At 39.0% G+C, this 17,499-nt stretch overlaps 1 protein-coding gene across 3 annotated transcripts in view; it reads left to right on the top strand.

Moving 5' to 3' along the window:
• otud7a (OTU deubiquitinase 7A) overlaps window positions 1-17,083 on the top strand; it is a 63,742-nt gene extending 46,659 nt beyond the window's left edge. For all 3 annotated transcript variants that reach the window (XM_083545876.1, XM_083545878.1, XM_083545877.1), the window contains 8 exons: window positions 319-420; window positions 538-665; window positions 1,426-1,538; window positions 4,248-4,375; window positions 4,535-4,684; window positions 11,432-11,546; window positions 12,221-12,305; window positions 12,414-17,083. In XM_083545876.1, coding sequence (XP_083402002.1) covers window positions 319-420; window positions 538-665; window positions 1,426-1,538; window positions 4,248-4,375; window positions 4,535-4,684; window positions 11,432-11,546; window positions 12,221-12,305; window positions 12,414-13,928 — 2,336 coding nt within the window. In that variant the 3' untranslated portion in view covers window positions 13,929-17,083. The remainder of the gene's footprint in view (window positions 1-318; window positions 421-537; window positions 666-1,425; window positions 1,539-4,247; window positions 4,376-4,534; window positions 4,685-11,431; window positions 11,547-12,220; window positions 12,306-12,413) is intronic.
• The last annotated feature ends 416 nt before the right edge of the window (window positions 17,084-17,499 follow it).

Below are 17,499 nucleotides of genomic sequence, written 5' to 3'. Positions count from 1 at the left end.
AGAACCCTGTCCTTAAGGGTTCTACATTTTCGAAAAGTCTACATAAGAACAAGGCAAGGCATTTTGACTCTTATTCTGCAACCTTTGTACAATACAAACTACAACCACTGTAGCTCATATTATATAGTTTTTCAGGATTATATAGTTATATATTTCTTACTATTAATTATATAATTTTTATATAAATATTATATTATTGTTATGCATTGACATTGTGCATTCCTGTTCTTGTGAAATGACTTATACATGCTGTATATATGCTGCATTCATTACATTTACAAACACTGAATATTTCTTGAAATTGCTGCTCTCCTGTAGGTCGTCTGAATTGGTGGTCGACTATATGTACTAGCTGTAAGAAGCTTCTGCCATTAGCAACAACTGGAGATGGTAACTGCTTACTGCATGCTGCTTCCTTAGGTAAGCGTTATATCCAAATAAGCTTGAGCTAAGCTAGAGTTACAGTCCAGCAGAACTCCTGTTTACACAGCTTTATAGAATGCTAAACTAATCTTATTACGAAATATTTTTTGTCAGGTATGTGGGGCTTCCATGACAGAGATTTGGTGCTGAGGAAAAGTCTGTATGCTATGATGAAGAGTGGGGCAGAGAGAGAGGCTCTGAAGAGGAGGTGGAGATGGCAGCAGACGCAGCAAAACAAAGAGGTCTGGCTCTTTGACTCCCCCAAGAAAACACACTCGCCAGAGCACCCTATGTACTAAAGTGTTAGTTCTACTAGCTCTACTGTTAGTTCTACAGATGATCTATCTACTGGTTATCTATCTATAATTATTAACAATTATTAGCTTTGTTTCTCAACATTGGCCAGACACAAGCCTTTTAAATACTTCAGGCCATTTGGAAACATATTGCTGTGGGAAAAAGTACCAAAATTATAAAGAGATTTTAAAGGGCTTGTATTGTAAACACTGTAAATATTAAAGTTTCATATAAAAGGTAAAAGGTGTTTACAAATAAAGCAAAAGAAAAAAGGAATAATATAAAAGCAAAGACAAATTCAAATGTTAAATATTCAGTCTTAATAGGTAACGTTCTGTCTCTAGGGTTATTTAATATTGTATTTTTATTCGTACATTCCCATCCTGCTTAGCAACGACTATTCCCTTAAGTGCTGCTGTACACGAGCACCAGAAAGATGTTTACTAATAAGCCCTTATTCTTACAATCAGCCTTCACCAAACTGATCAGACAGCAGTTATAGCTTATATGAGTCATCACATGTCACATCAATTTTGTAAACAGTGCAAGTAAATACAATTGTTTGAAAGGTGTGGGTGTGTGCTGTGGTTTGCCGGATCTATACTGGTTTAATGTATGTGAGAGAAGAAGTTAGAGTGTAGGCGTGGGTGTGTTTCCATCCATTGCCTCATTCACCTCTAACTAGCTTTCTTGCTCTTTCTGTAGTCAGGGTTGGTGTATACAGAGGAAGAGTGGGAGAGAGAGTGGAACGAACTGCTGAAGTTGGCCTCCAGTGAGCCTCGCACACACTTCAGTAAAAACGGCAACACCAGTGGAGGGTAAAGCTCACCAGCCCACACACACCAGCTTACATGTGTACCCACATATCCCATTACAATATAGCTATATATTCTTCCACTATTTAAATGTCCTTCCTATACAACCTCCTTTTACTCTTTATGCATTTTCGTGCACACTCCTAAATATTATTTACGTAAACACATTTTCAGATATGATCTTTCTTTTTAATTACAAGCAGTTAAAATTACAAGTAAAGTTCAGCACAGATTTAAAGGCTCAGCTTGTACATTGTAAAATGATCCAGATTATTTATGGTATTGTGATATGTGATATATCTATGCATCTATGTTATCCTGAATCAGCATATAAAAGGCATTATCTTGCCAGAGGATGGTGTAGCATCTTGCTTTTCAATTTTGTTAACAGTTTTCAATTTCAGGTAATGTGTACAAGTGAGTCAAGTCATAGTGTAAGGCATCTGTAGTTACAGCAATTAGAATGCAAATATGTGAACTGGCTAAATCCCAAGGACAAACACAAATATTAAGTTTGCTAAAGAAAAACATGATTTGTGTATTGATAGTTTTATTTATTTCAATGTGTTGCTGTTGTTTTTCCTCCTCTGGTGATTATAAATGAGTTGTGTAATGTGAAATGGTTGTGGCAGAATAATGCATGTTGAAACTGGTACATATTGGATTAAAGATTGTCCGTTGTTCCTGCGTATTTGGCAGGAGGGTGACGTTGCCTATTTGTACTCGTCTAGGATAAGCTTCCTGTTAAAACCCTAATCTTGGCATGAGGTTTAGGAGGAGGCACGACACTAATCTGAGATATTCAGGGAGGGGCGGCATCTGTGTGCACATTTGAGTTATTAAATTTCACAAGAGATTAAAAACATCTACTAGATTTAAAACCTCTATATATATGACCTCTATACAGAGTCAGGGACCTTTACTACCCTACACTCATTTGCTGTACATTAGGAAACATTTTTAACCATTGTAAACAACAGTTTGTAGTAGTTTGTTTGGAAACATTGCCACCTGGTGGTCTTGTAACGTTAACTATAACGTTACAAGCCATACAAGTCAGTAAGAAAATGTTTAAGCAGTGTTGGATGTCTCATTGCTTGAGATGTTTGAATAAAGCAGGCCAATGTGTGAATGAGTTCTGTTGTACCTATGCTCAACATACTGCATTCTTCCATTGGTTTCAGACCTTGTTTTTAATAAGGTGGGTTTCTTTTTCTTTTCCTTTTTTTGCTAGACATTACAATTGTTGCCCCAGAGTTGAGCAGAGTTTACATAAGGTCATAGGGTAACAGAATGGAAACTGTGAATTGCGTGTGAGCACAATGTGGTTTCATGTTGTGAAATCTACACCCTCTGATGAAAGACAATGATACATGCAGCTCAGCTCACAGTGCTTTCGGTTTGAGTCTGCTTCTAAAGTGTAAAATGCTCTGGACACATTTTTATGTTACTGAGATAAAACTTCTATTGGATGTGTAATAAAATTTATCCTGAATAAGCTCCAGCTTTGTTTTTCCTTGCACTCTTTTTTTTAAAAAGTACAAAGCTAAAGAACTAATAAGCACATCTTAGTTGATAAATAATTATTATGCAGTAGCTCTTTATTGATGCTGTTCATATAACAACCCAGCAGATAAAACATATATACATATAGACTTAAAATAACAGCATATCGAAGCCGCTGCTGAAAATATGGAAGGCAGTAAGTACAATTGAATGAGTGATGAATTGTGCTGTGTGATGATTATTAATCATGATAGCACAAAGAGCAGCCTAGAGAGCAATGTGCATGTAAATTGGATGATAGGGGGATTTGCTTATTAAATGACTCTTCATTAGTGTTTAAGAAGTGCTGTTCTGGGTGTCTGTGTGTTTAGTTTGCTTATGAGTGTTTATGTAAGTATGGGTGAGGAAGGGGGACTTAATTTTGCTAAATTCCCATAAGGGGGATGTATGCCTGTTCTCTCTCTTTTATTTGCTCTCTTGCCTTCCCATCCTCCTCCTCCCTCACTACACCTTTTATTATCATATACACACAGATGCAGCTTTTGTAGCTAGAGCCTTTTATTCTTTCGTAAATGTTACAGCTTGTGCTAGACATCAGACATTCATGGATAACCTCTTGTAAAGTTGTCCAGTCAGCTCAGGATGAAAAAGAGTGTGTGAATAGTGTTGTTTTAAGTGGAACGCTGCTTCGACCTCTAGTTTGATCAAGAACTATCCAACATGAGGCTCCTTTGGGGTTTACTCATGAATCCTCCTAGGATGCTTCTTCTTTTATTTCAAGTGCAGTTTGTAAGATAAAGTCATCTCTAGAATTATTAGCAATCTTTTAAATACTGGTTAGCTTAACCCCAACTATCTGTATTTTTTTTTAAATAACACAGAAGAGATAGATGGCTGTTGAACTGCACACATTTTGTAAAACACATATAAAGCCATGAAACAAAATAAACATTTTAAATGTCAAACAATTGGACATTAATTAACCCATAAATACATTGTCCCTCAAAATTGTGAAAAGAATGGTGAAGAGGCAATACAGGAGCTTAGCAGTTACTTATTTCACATGCATTGTACATTATTAACACGTGCTTATTGTCAGGAAGGATGCCGGATTCCGGACTTGGATATACAAAAAAATAAACACTAGAATAATTTATTATGAAACAAAGAGTAACAGTATTTTTTGTGTGATTTTGCTTTCTACAGTGTGGATAATTCAGAAGACCCTGTCTATGAGAGTCTGGAGGAGTTCCATGTGTTTGTGTTGGCTCATGTGCTGAGGCGGCCCATTGTGGTGGTGGCTGACACCATGCTCCGAGACTCTGGGGGAGAAGGTGCCAGTACAAACACATGCACGCGCACACACAAGCATACACATACACACACACACTACACAACTCTGGCACACATAAACCTTTTATTGTTCTCAGTAATTTTACACTTCTCTCAGCTAAAATGCTTATATCAGTTTTATACCTCATCGTTCTTTTTAGCATTTGCACCCATCCCCTTTGGGGGTCTTTACCTGCCCCTGGAAGTGCCACCCAACCGATGCCACTGCTCTCCCCTGGTCCTGGCATATGACCAGGCACACTTTTCTGCCCTGGTCTCTATGGAGCAGAGAGACCAGCAGAGAGAGCAAGGTAAACAGCTAAGCAACACAGACAAGTCAGCTTTTTTTTAAACAGGTTTCATTAAAATTTCTCATTTTATTGCACCTGACAGATTATAATTAAAGGCAAAAATATTATTAAAATACACAGATATATATAATACTAACTATATATTATGCTGAGTAATGGAGAGTGTGTTAGAGAAGTGAAGAAAAGAGTGCAGGCAGGGTGGAGTGGGTGGAGAAGAGTGACAGGAGTGATTTTGTGATAGAAGGGTACCTGCAAGAGTGAGAGGGAAAGTTTATAGGACTGTGGTGAGACCTGAGATGTTGTATGGTTTAGAGACAGTGACATTGAGTAAAAGACAGGAGGTGGAGCTGGAGGTAGCAGAGCTGAAGATGTTGAGGTTTTCGTTGGGCGTGACGAGAATGGACAAGATTAGAAATGAGTTTATTAGAGGGACAGCGCATGTTGGACGTTTTGGAGAAAAGGTGAGGGAGGCGAGATTAAGATGGTTTGAACATGTGCAGTGGAGGGACATGGGGTATATTGGTAGGAGAATGCTGAGGATGGAGCCACCAGGAAGGAGGAAAAGAGGAAGGCCAAGGAGGCGGGTTATGAATGTGGTGAGGGAAGACATGCAGGTAGTTGGGTTGAAAGAGGTAGATGTAGAGGACAGAGGGGTATGGAGACGGATGATCCGCTGTGGCAGCCCCTAATGGGAGAAGCCGAAAGAAGAAGATCTTATGCTTAGACATTTTATTATTTAGTATTGAATGAGTGCCTAAATATTTTTAACAAATTGCTTTTTTTGCAATGTATAATAATAATTTATTATATAATTGTGTTATTTGGTAACCAATATCAATAAAACAGACTTACAATATGCAGTAAATGTCTGCTCAACAAGAGAAGGATTTACACATCAGTTTTAACAAATGTCCTTTTTGAAATCAGTCTTAGGTAATTGTTGGTTACTGTCCAAGTCTATGCAGAAATGTGCTGATTCATTATTTACTATAATATAACCATGTTCATTTCCTTTTATATTACCTTTTCACAATATAGGAATATGTCAAACTCTTTGGCTTAATATAAGGTGCAGTATGCACTTTTACTTCAAATATGTATACATTTTCATTGCATGATCTTGAAGACAAAGCAATCACAGCAATGTTCAGAATCAATTTAGGAAGTAAACTGATCATTAGATTACTGTGAGCACTCAGACCGAGATGTACCAGCCTTACAGACGCGATGAATAAAGTGCACAATAACTGAATGATGAAGCTAGGGATAATCTAGCAATCCCTAGACAGCAACATTAAATGTCTAAGAGTGCTCCAGTCTGTCAGATACAGATGAGGCAGATGGCATTCAAGCATAGTGCCTTCTATGTTGCTCCTGTCCAAATTAGTTGGCATGATTCAGGAACAGAAAATAAGATCAATCTTAGTGTCATCCCCAACAAATAATACAGATCTAAGATCTAATTACCTGGAATCAATTATTCACCAGACATTCCTTTAGACCTCACTGTGGAGTGGCCTTTGGCTAGACCGAAATGAGAGAGAAAGAAAAGGTAATTTATTTTATTAGATGCAGCTTTCTACAGAATTCAGTGCTGAAAATCACACTAGTGAATGGTTGCTGAAATCACAACTCATTTTGTCATGTTAAAAGTAATTTTGCATGTAAATTGTCTTTAAAAATAATATCATAATCCCCTACTCTATGTAATATTTGGGTTGTATAACTCTATTAAATATGTATAAACTCCACACTGGATAAATTCCACAAGTATGTGACTTCTATTTCCTTCTTTTCATAGACAGAAAAGAAGCATAGTAGTAACATATATATTTGTTACATTATAGAATATTTAAAACACCCCTCCGAAAACATTTATTATGTGAGTGATAAGGAATAAAAAGCTGGCACTGTGCAGATCAGTCTGCCAGTTTTGCCAGGCCAGCACAAATAACAATGCTGATACTTGTTCCAAAAGTTCTTTGCTATAAGCTTCTGAACTATTGGCACCTTTCATATGAAAATGCAAATTCATGAAGGGAAATTGTATAGATTTATATTAATGGAACGCATTGTTTTGTTTGTTTCATAAACAGTATAATCACCCCCACAGTTAATATTTGATGAAAGTAGCAATGGAGACAGTACTGAGTGGCTCCCTATACTATCTATCAAGGAGGTAGATAGTTGTAAAGGATCTTAAACCTTCCTTTATAGAGAATTTGGGCATAGGGACTGCTCTTTCTAAACTGTTATTTGTATATTTTTGTTAATGCCCATTCTTTTGAAAAATAGCCACATTGCTAAATAGTTTGATACGTTAGATAAAGAAAGGGTGGAGAAAGTTATTTTTAAATATGAAATAAATAGAAAAGTCTCAGTGAATCTGATTAGCTTAGCTAGAGGAGGGAGCATACTTTACACCAGGCTTTCCTTGCATGCAGTTAACTTTTGTGGCGAATCCTTCTGATGTTGACCAAAAGTACTGATAGCTAAAAAAAATAAAAAAAATAAAAAATTATTATTATTATTATTATTATTATTATTATTATTAATATATATATATATATAATATTTAAAATTAATAAAATATTTTGGTTTTAAAATGCTGTATAAAATAGCACAAACATAAGATGATTTTTTTATATTGTTTCATTGTGCAGATTTAAGTATGTTGCTTTGTACTTTTTTTTTTCTAAATGGTCACTTTGCTTGATAAATATCCAGTAGATGGCAGTGTCTTATTCTCTTTGTGTTTGCATGAAGCAGCTTTTATGTGCCGTCACTGTCCTGTTGCTTCTTTATGATTAATTTGAAGCTTGAATACAGAGGAATTGTACTACTCCAGGATGATGGAGCCTCCTGTCAGAGTAGCTGTCTGATGCGAAGCCATTTCACAGCGCCTTGTTATTATTGCACCTCTATATGTATGTGGTGTGAGACGTGAGAAACTGATACCTTCTGAGTGGGGGAAATCAATGGAGTAGTGTGAGCTTGACAGGGCCGACACAGACTGAAAGTGAAACAGTTGGTGGGTGTTAGTTTTGTTGTTTTGTGCAGGCAGGATCACTATTCTCGAAGTTGAATGAGGTCATCTGTCTCTGTAACAGTGCAGACAGAGCCATGAGGCCCCGCACTCCTAGAATCCACACTTACTTAAGCACACACATGAAACCTGAGCTCCTTCCAATGATTCCTCTGAAAAATGTTTTCCCATATTTACTCTTTAATTTTTTACTTGCTATGTCTCAGTGCTTGTCTTCCATTGCTAATTATAGCACATCAAGCTAACAAGTCAATAGAATTGCACTACCAAGCTCTCTCACGTTTTATGTACATTCCTGATGTCATATACATTGTATCCCTATTTAAAACTTGTACTGTTTGTATTGTCTCACATTGTCTGTTTCGTCTCGTATTGTCTGTTTTCTCTTGTCCTGTCTGTTTTGTCTTGTATAGTCCAAGCTAAATGTGTAGTGTTATTTATGTCTGTACTTTTAAGAGTCACTAATGGCTGACCAAATTACTTGTGCGTATCAACACACTTAGCCAATAAACCTGATTTTGATTCTGATTCTGATTCTGATTCTGAATGGTTCGCTCTTTTTTTGTCTTTTCTCTTGTTTGGAAGCTGCAATGTATCTTTCATTTTGGCCTGGCCTGATGATCTTTTCTTTTCTCCTTCCATCCTGGTTCTTCCGCTCAGGCAAACCAGCATCTGTCCATTCAGTGTGTGTTCAGGTGCCAGCAGCTTCCCCAAGAACACTGAGACTTTGTTCATCTTTGAGCGTGTGTGATGGCCCCTCCTTCACATTCGCACACATTCCATTTACACGGCTGTGGCTGCACCAGCTCAGAGGAATGTTAATCTTTCGCCTCTTGTTTTTGCACATACACTCATTTTAGGTGTTCATTTGCTGATGGGTGTTTATACTCTCAGGTGTATCCGGCTGTAATGCAGACACCCTTCCTCCCTCTTTCTGGAGTTGAATGGTGTCCCTGTGTAAGCCTGCCCCAGTCCAGCTTTAATCTGCCAATGTTGTGTGCAGTAGCTAGTGCTGTAGACTCGAGTGCGAGTGAAGTCCACCCACACCAAACCTCAGCTGCTATTTCGAGACCCATTTTTAAAAGACTTGCAGGCTTTCCTTGGCACCGAAGATCAGCCCTTAAACTGATCCTCCTATAAAGGGGAACATTTTGGTGCACACTTTTATGATGCTTCCTGTGCAACACATCCAGGTTGCTTGTACTGGGGAATGGGGATAATTCTTAACAGCAGAGATTTTATATAGTGTGTGTATTTGTGGGAAGGTGAAAAAGTGCATCATGTGTGGTACTAGGGATTTACATGGTTAAACAACTATTTGTCCAAGATAAAAACTGATATTTATCTTATATTTACAGCTGTGAATTCTGGTTGATAATATAAATTTTATATCAGTCAGACAAAGCCTGCCAAAGAAAGCTAGAGTAAGGAAGATTTGCAATGATTAATATGATCCACTAGAGGGAGTGTATTTAAAAATAATGGTTTTGAGCGTTTAGTTGTTTTCAAAAGGATTAGGTCCCCTGGTGGTCTAGTGGTTAAGATGCAGCGCTCCCACCGCTGCGACCCGGGTTCGATTCCCGGTCAGGGAACCATCCCCAGCCACCCTTAGTGCCGGTCCCAAGCCCGGATAAATTGGGGAGGGTTGCGTTAGGAAGGGCATCCAGCGTAAAACATGTGCCAAATCAAACGTGCGGAGGATCCGCTGTGGCGACCCCTAACGGGAGAAGCCGAAAAGAAACTCTCTAGTTGTTTTCAAAAGGATTATATTACACATACTTCTTATGACAGATCTGCACTCCAAATCTTTATAAACACTCACCTATATTTTCCACAAGCAGCACCAAAATGTGCAGCGAGACCACGTACCATACGTCATCCTGTACCAGGGAACCACAGGAATTGAAAGTTGCTGTGTACTATCAGGTGCCAAAGACCACAAGCATGTCATCTGTCAGCAACTTCTGTTTATATAATCCATCCACCTCTCTCCACTTCCACTGTAACAGAGGCTCACTGATTCTGGTCAGTCATCAGTGAATTGAAACTTCTCTCTTTTCAGTTTCTTGTCACTTTGTCTGTTCTGTTTCATGGCGGCTAATATTTCAGGAAACTCTCGTTTCGGTGTACTGGCAGTTTGGTGAGTTCCTCTGCAGGCAGGAGAGGTCAGTAGAGGACAGCTCACTACAGTTACCAGCAAGGCCTGTGAATACAGTATGTTACATTGAGGTCCCTTGCTGCAGAACTGGCAAAGCTGGTGTTTGCTTCTGGAGTGGGATCAAATAAAAACATGGAAACCCCATGTCCGCTGTCTTACCCTGTTCTGATGGAAATCGTGTGCATTGAAACACATCTTTGTTTGGAAACGCACATGACAAACATTCTTGTTTGTATGTATGCATTATTTGTGTATTCATGTGTGTCATTTTATACAGCGTATGCAATCCCTTCTGCAGTCTGCTTTGGCTTTCTGTCACGTCCTGGACCGCTGCCATTTGGAGTGGAGCCACGGACACAAAATGTTTATTTTGACACTGCAGTACAACCCAAACACGCCACAGATTATCAGTATCCAATATATTTGTATTCGTCAGCCCCCCGATTATGGGTCTCGTATGTGAAAATAGACTTTGTTTCATTAATATGATCCCTTGTGTTAGCATAGTTACTGCAAACAGACTGATTGATTGCTTTTATATGGTCGACACTGGTAATAATAAACCTCTAATCACTGCTTTGACATTTATATACTGATATATGGTTTGTATATTTATGTGAAAAACAATTATTTGCATGGCAGACTGAGCCGTTACAGACTTAAAAGGTTCAGGTTAAACCTGTGTCCTCTGAGCTACCTAAGAGATCAACAAGAGTAAAGTAGTGCCTTTTGTTAATGTATTTGACTTTTATTTTACTTTAGCCTTCACCTTGGCACACCTAGGCCTTTCTGTTTGCCTGCCTCTGTCTCACACGTGCACACATTCTGTCTTTCACGTGTCTTTCACCAAATGTAAGATTACACCCGTAGTGTTGTTTAGATGAGTCAGAGTGAGGAAGTGTGTTCACTTATTACTGGTACACTATAAAACCAGCCAAGTCTTCATTTGGCAAATGTCAGAGCTACTGTGATAGAAAAAAACACAGTTCTACCAGAAAGAAAGATAGAGACAGAAAGAGAGACAGAGATAGAAAGAGGGAACCTGTGTTGTGTGTGTGTGTGTGTGTGTGTGTGTGTGTGTGTGTGTGTGTGTGTGTGTGTGTGTGTGTGTGTGTGTGTGTGTGTTTGTTTGTGTTTGAAAACAGGTAGAGGAATGTCCTGTGCTTAAACATTAGATATTTTGTACCAGTCGCAATTTCTCTGTCTCTCTGGATCTCTTTAAATACATCTCTGTGTTTAAGTTTCTTATTATTATCTCTTTGCTATTTCCACTTAGTAAACCTAATTTCACATTATTTCACCTCTCATTTGTAAATAACTATGTGTCTACTGGGCTTGATGGGAAATCTTCCAGGAACGCAAAAGAAGAATATGAGTGAGTTAAGTGGCAAGAAATTTTTTTTAACTGGAATCAGTGCTTCTAAGTGGAGGCAATGCAAAGTACAACAAATGTGCATGTGTTTGTCCCACATATTTAATGTTTGATTACTATAATTAAAAAAGGTTCTTTACTAAGGCTCCATTTCTCTTCTCTCCGTCATAGCCGTCATCCCTCTGACAGACTCTGAGCACAAGCTTTTAGCCCTGCACTTTGCTGTGGATCCAGGCAGAGACTGGGAGTGGGGGAGGGACGACAACGACAATGCCAAACTGGCCAAGTAAAGTTCTCTTCAATCTCTTCCATCTATCTGGCTCATGCCTTCTCAGGGGTTTTAGGGCTCTGCTGGCTGGCTCACTCTGTCACCCAGTACTTAAAGAGGGGCAACACTACTAGTGTTATTCCTGACACAAGGAATTTCCCTAGACAAAATCCGGTCATCACAATTCCAGGGGAATGCAAGCTATCAAGCATAGTTAAAGTCCCCACTATTCTGTAAAAAAGCACAATTTAATCACATGAAAGATTGCTACATAGTTCTATGACCCAGTGGCTGTATTAAATTTCCCTCTTACATATATTGAGAATGAAAAGTCTACAGTGTGATATTTTCATTAAAAAGACATCAGGGCCACATCAGGCCACATGAGGACTTAAAACATTAATGTTGAAATGAAAGCAGTAAAATAACTATCTAGTCATCATTTTCTATATTGCTTTTATACCAAGAGCTTTATGAGTTTACTTTAATATCATGTGGTTGCGTGACTTACAGTTCTTGTATTATTCAGAATTTGGCTTTTGGCTTATCATTTGAACCAGTTGTTCTTCAGACATATAATTTGCCTTGGAGTTACCCAGTCCATACAGAGAAGAAAACATCCAGCATTTATCATGTCATGTGTGATATGTAAAAGTGTTATGAGTTTTACAGTCTCTTTTTCTCTGTTGTAGTCTTATTTTCTCACTGGAAGCAAAGCTAAATCTCCTGCACAGTTATATGAATGTTACATGGATTCGAATACCATCAGAGACACGAGTGCGTAAGGAATTAATCTCTTAAAACAATGACCTGCTCTTTTTACATGGTTGATACACAGGGTTACAAAATGTGTGTTCTAATTCACTTCTCTGACTGAAATTGTAGGCTCCCCTTGCTCAACCTGAGTCACCCACTGCATCAGCAGGTGAAGACGTGCAGTCTCTGGCCGAATCAATGGACTCGGACCGTGAGTCTGTCTGCAGTAATTCCAACCTCAACAATGGCAAGTCTAGTAAAGAGAAAGACAAGGATAAGCAGCACAAGGAGAAAGACAAAGCTCGTGCTGACTCAGTAGCCAACAAGCTGGGCAGCTTTAGCAAGACACTAGGCATCAAACTGAAAAAGAATATGGGTGGCTTGGGTGGTCTGGTACATGGAAAAATCAGCAGGTCTACCATAACAAATGGCCGAGCTGTGGAGAGCAGTGAACAGAAGCCCAAGAAGAAGGACTCCAAAACACGCAAAGAAAACAAAGAGGAGTCGGGCCAATCTACCAGCACGTCATCCTCTGAGAAAGCAACCAGCCCATCTCCTACTGACAGGGCTTCAGGTAACTCATCAGGAGAAAGACAGGTCAGTTCAGGCAAAAACTCAGATGAGCGGACTCTTGACAACTGGAAGTACAGCACTGATGTTAAGCTCAGCCTGAACATTCTTCGTGCCGCCATGCAGGGAGAGCGTAAATTCATCTTTGCTGGTTTATTGCTGACCAGCCACAGGCATCAATTTCACGAAGAAATGATCAGCTACTACCTGAGCAGTGCACAGGAGCGCTTCAGCACTGAGCAGGAACAGAAAAGAAAAGCTGAGGCTGAGAAAAAGCCCCAGACCAATGGCATCCTCAAGAAGCCTGAACAAGAGAGCACATTCCAGAAAGAGCGCTCGGACAGCTCTCCTCCTGAAAGCTGCTCGCCTGTCCTGCATCCCAGCCATATTCATACACTAAAGGGCCAGGGAAGGAATAGCCCTACCCCTGCTGCTTCCCCAATTCCCATCCCTAATGCCAGCCCGGCTTCAGTCCTCTCCTCGTCCATGTCACCCGTCCCTTTCTCCTCCCCCAGTCAAGGTGCTAAGCGACAGGAACCCATCCCGGTGTCCGCCCACTATAGCCATACGCCACCCATCCAGAGGCACAGCGTCATCCACCTGCGAGATAACAACACGCAGTCCTCCAGCTACCAGGATGAATCCTATAAAATACCAGTGGGGACACTGAAGTCCTGTGCCACGTATCCACAACAGAACCGCTCACTGTCCTCTCAAAGCTATAGTCCAGCACGCATGTCTGGGATTCGCGCCGTTCACGGTGGAGATTATTTGCCATACAGCATGGCCGGTGAGCACAAATCCCACACCTATACCAATGGCTTCAATGCAAGCCATATCCGGGATAGCCTGGAGTTTGCCGATGAGGAACTCACACCACATTCATGGCTCAACCATGACAAATCCAAGCTCCGCAGTGGAACCTGCCCTATGTACTGCTTTCAGCAGAAGCGCTGCAAGAGGGAGAACTGCTCCTTTTATGGCAGACCTGAGACAGAGAACTATTGCTCCTACTGCTACAGAGAGGAGCTGAAACGCAGGGAAAGGGAGGGCAAAGGACACCGGCCTGGATAGCCACGCTCATACACACACATGCAGTTCAACACTGTTGTGTGTGTGTGTGTGTGTGTGTGTGTGTGTGTGTGTGTGTGTGTGTGTGTGTGTGTGTTTTTGTGTGTGTGATTAAAAGACAGCAGTGACATCATCCTCTGCACTTTGAGAGTAATAGACAAATACTGGCATACCATTTTTTAAAAATCTATTTAAGAATGATCTCCTTGTATTCTTGTTACCTTTCTCTCAATAGCAAAATGACACTGCAGTTTACAGCTTTGGCCAGCAATTGTGCTGTCATTTTATTTGTCAGTTTGTCTTATGTCCAAATTAACATTCTTTTACTTGTTCTAGAGTAAAAGCTCATATCTGTGCAATTTGCTCAGTCTGTAATATAAAAATTTCTAGTACTAGCTAAAAGAGATATAAAAGCATATTTCAGTCTCCTCTAAACTCTTCAAAAGCTACCGGGTACTCATTTGAACGCAATACTTCAATCAATATCTCAATAGCAAATTACATCTTTCTGCTTTGAAAATTATTCAAATGGGAGGAACAACCATTGATAAGCATGAAAGTTTTTAAAAAGCAATACGTTTGGTAATGAGCGCAGTCCCTCCCCTTTTTATCTATGCATTCTTAATGTCAGCCATATGGTATTGTCTTTGTACAGAAATAAGTGTGATTTTTATCTGCCTTGATTTAAGAAGATTGTACTGAAAGTTTATTCGTGGCTAATCAAAGTGCTGCATGGTATTTAACATGCTTTTGATGTGCAGCACATGACTGGACCTCGTGTACATGGGTTTGCATTCCATTTAAACTCTCCCCAGTACCATCTTATGCAGAACAGTGCCATTTATTTCTATGTGTTTTGCAATATACCACATTCTCAGTAGCAAATGGCTTCTGTAAAATAAGCTGCTACTACATGTGACAAATTTATACAATGCAAGAGTAACAATATAATGGAATACAAACCTTTATACACCTTTATAGTGTAGTGGACTAAAAAAAAGTGAAAGCAACTCTGTCATGTTTGTCAATGTTGGTTACACACTGGTGTGTTTTAGTTAATGGCTGTTGCTCATCATTTGTTACAGTAACCCATAAGCACACACGTCAAACGATCAACAGACCTGCCTGTTTTTGCCCTAAAAGAAATCTCTGCCTGAAACATTCTCCTGTATTTGAAATTCTCAGGAATTATGTTAAATGTAAATAGTAGTTTATTCCCCAAATTAATCGCTTTAGTTGGATTTAATGTGTATTACCCTTCAAGATTAGCTCAAGACCATACGTTTTGGTGGGGCAGGACAACATTAATAACAAGATAGTCTCAAACAAAATGAAATCACATTTGACTATAAAGTACTATATAGCATTTATAGAGTAGCTCCAAAAATTGGCAAAAGAGAGACTACAGTACAATACATAAATAACCTTGAACATACTATGTATGGTTATGATGATTTCTGTCTACTAATAATTGCTCTCCAAAGACACATTCAAAACCTAGATAGTACTGTAGATAGCTTGATAAATCTGTACAAATAATGTAAGCTAAAAAAAAAATTCTAATCAAGGGAAAGGACTGAAAACCATGGGCTTAGCAATGTATGCTTAAATGCAACCCTGTATGGTGTAGCAAGCATTGTCATAATGTGAGACACAAATGGGAAAATATCATTAACTGTCCTGTCTGAAGCTCCTCCCCCACTCATTCATAGAACAAGTATGGGGCAGGGTGATTGCTGCCCCAAAGGATCTCAATATGATGCCATTTTTTACCACTATGTGCAATAATGACTCTATGGAGCTTTATGGAGCACAAAGCACACTGCTCCAAGATTGTATCTAGTAAGGAGATTAAATGAATAGAAAATCAGTTTATATCTGTTAAGTGATTTTTTTTTTATTGTTGGTCACTCACAAGAGGTTATTAGTATTGCAAGATTAAAATCTGTTGCAACAGATATATTTGGCTGAGCTCTGCCCTAAGCTGTCAAGACATAATTAACAGCAGCATAGCTGTTATAGATGTTATCTATTACAGCAAATAGCTACATCATAGCAGGTGTCTAAATCTCAACTTGCTTTGTCTACAAAGAAGGCCTTGATTTCTCTTCTATTCAGAGCACCAGAAGGCCTGGGCAAAGCAAAATATTCTCCTAGTGCTTCTCTTCTTTAGGCGAGTCATGAATGTGAGAGCATTACTCACTACTTTCTGGTGTGTGGTGTAATACTGAATAATTCTTCACACTCTTATGGTCAGTGGGTCTGTCTGTCCTGGATGCTATGTTCTCCCCAATGTTTTTTCTTGCTCTTTCCTTCTACATGTCCTCCTCTTCCTCCTTTCTATGTGACAGATTCATGGACTTGCACCGTGTTAGAATTGAAAAAAATGATTTTATATTCATTTGACAGTTTTACACTAAATTATTAATTTGCACATTAGGTACTGATGTAAACATTAGGAGAAAACGGGAAAAGAACAAAACAAAATTAGTTTGTTGTTTACACTGTTGTCTGTGCCTTCTCTTTATTGTTTGCAAGTGTGGCAGGGTGTGTGGGTGTTTATGTGTATGTTTTCCTAAGTGTATGTGCTTGTCATTATCCTCAGTGTCCTGTAATTTGAGCTATGACGAGCTGTGGTTTCACTCAATATAAGAGCCTAGATTAGACTGTCTGCTTGTTCACATAATTGATCACAAGGAATGAAAAATGACAGCAGTATACACCCTATGCATTCTGACCCATAATTCTGCATCATCTCAGTTAAATCCTGACAGCTACAGAGAGAAAATGACACTTAGCAGCTGTCTAAGAGGTCACCTGCCTCACAACTGCCCTGTGGCTCAGCAGCTGACAATAAACTTTTCTTTATGTCACAATGTTATGCATAAACCCACATTCCATACATGCATGTGGAAAGCATGGATGGATTGGAATTTGAGACCCAACGTTAAATTACACAGTACAGTATAGTATCTTTGTGCTAAAATGCATGCTTGATTTTGCACTTAGGCCTTCATTTGGAAACTCAGAATTTAGTAGCAGAACCAGAATAACAGGAGCTTAATGCACTCATGTTACCAAACACCAAAGTTTATGTGCAAAAGATATTTTAGTGTATATAAATAAAAGTCATTTATCTTTTTTTCCTTCTTTAAAAATAACAATCATAAGAATGCACATACATAGACATCAGTCATTGTCTGTGGTTTCATTCCATGCTGCTATTTTACTCTGTTAGCATTTCACCTTAAGTTTTAAAAGAGGCAGCAAATTACTCAATCATAATGATCTTGATCGGCTTAACACTGAGCAACCTCACTATGACCTCTTACTCATTAAGGGTTTTGTAAAGGCTTAAGTGGCCAGTCTTATCCATACAACCACTAATATAGACACAACACAGGTTTTCTTAGCAGGGATAACACTTATGCTATAATGCACTACTGATAGTGGAAAGCTACTTTAAGTGTGTACTTGGTAGACTGCGAATGACATGTCAGCATTAAAGACTTCAATGTAGTACCTACTATTTGAAATGAACAGATGATGTGTTTTAAACTGAAACAAATGCACA

This window comes from Silurus aristotelis, assembly GCF_946808225.1.
Source record: "Silurus aristotelis genome assembly, chromosome: 7".
Classification (NCBI taxonomy): Eukaryota; Metazoa; Chordata; class Actinopteri; order Siluriformes; family Siluridae; genus Silurus; species Silurus aristotelis.
Note: the sequence above shows the minus strand (reverse complement) of the source record. Positions and strands in the feature narration are given on the sequence as shown.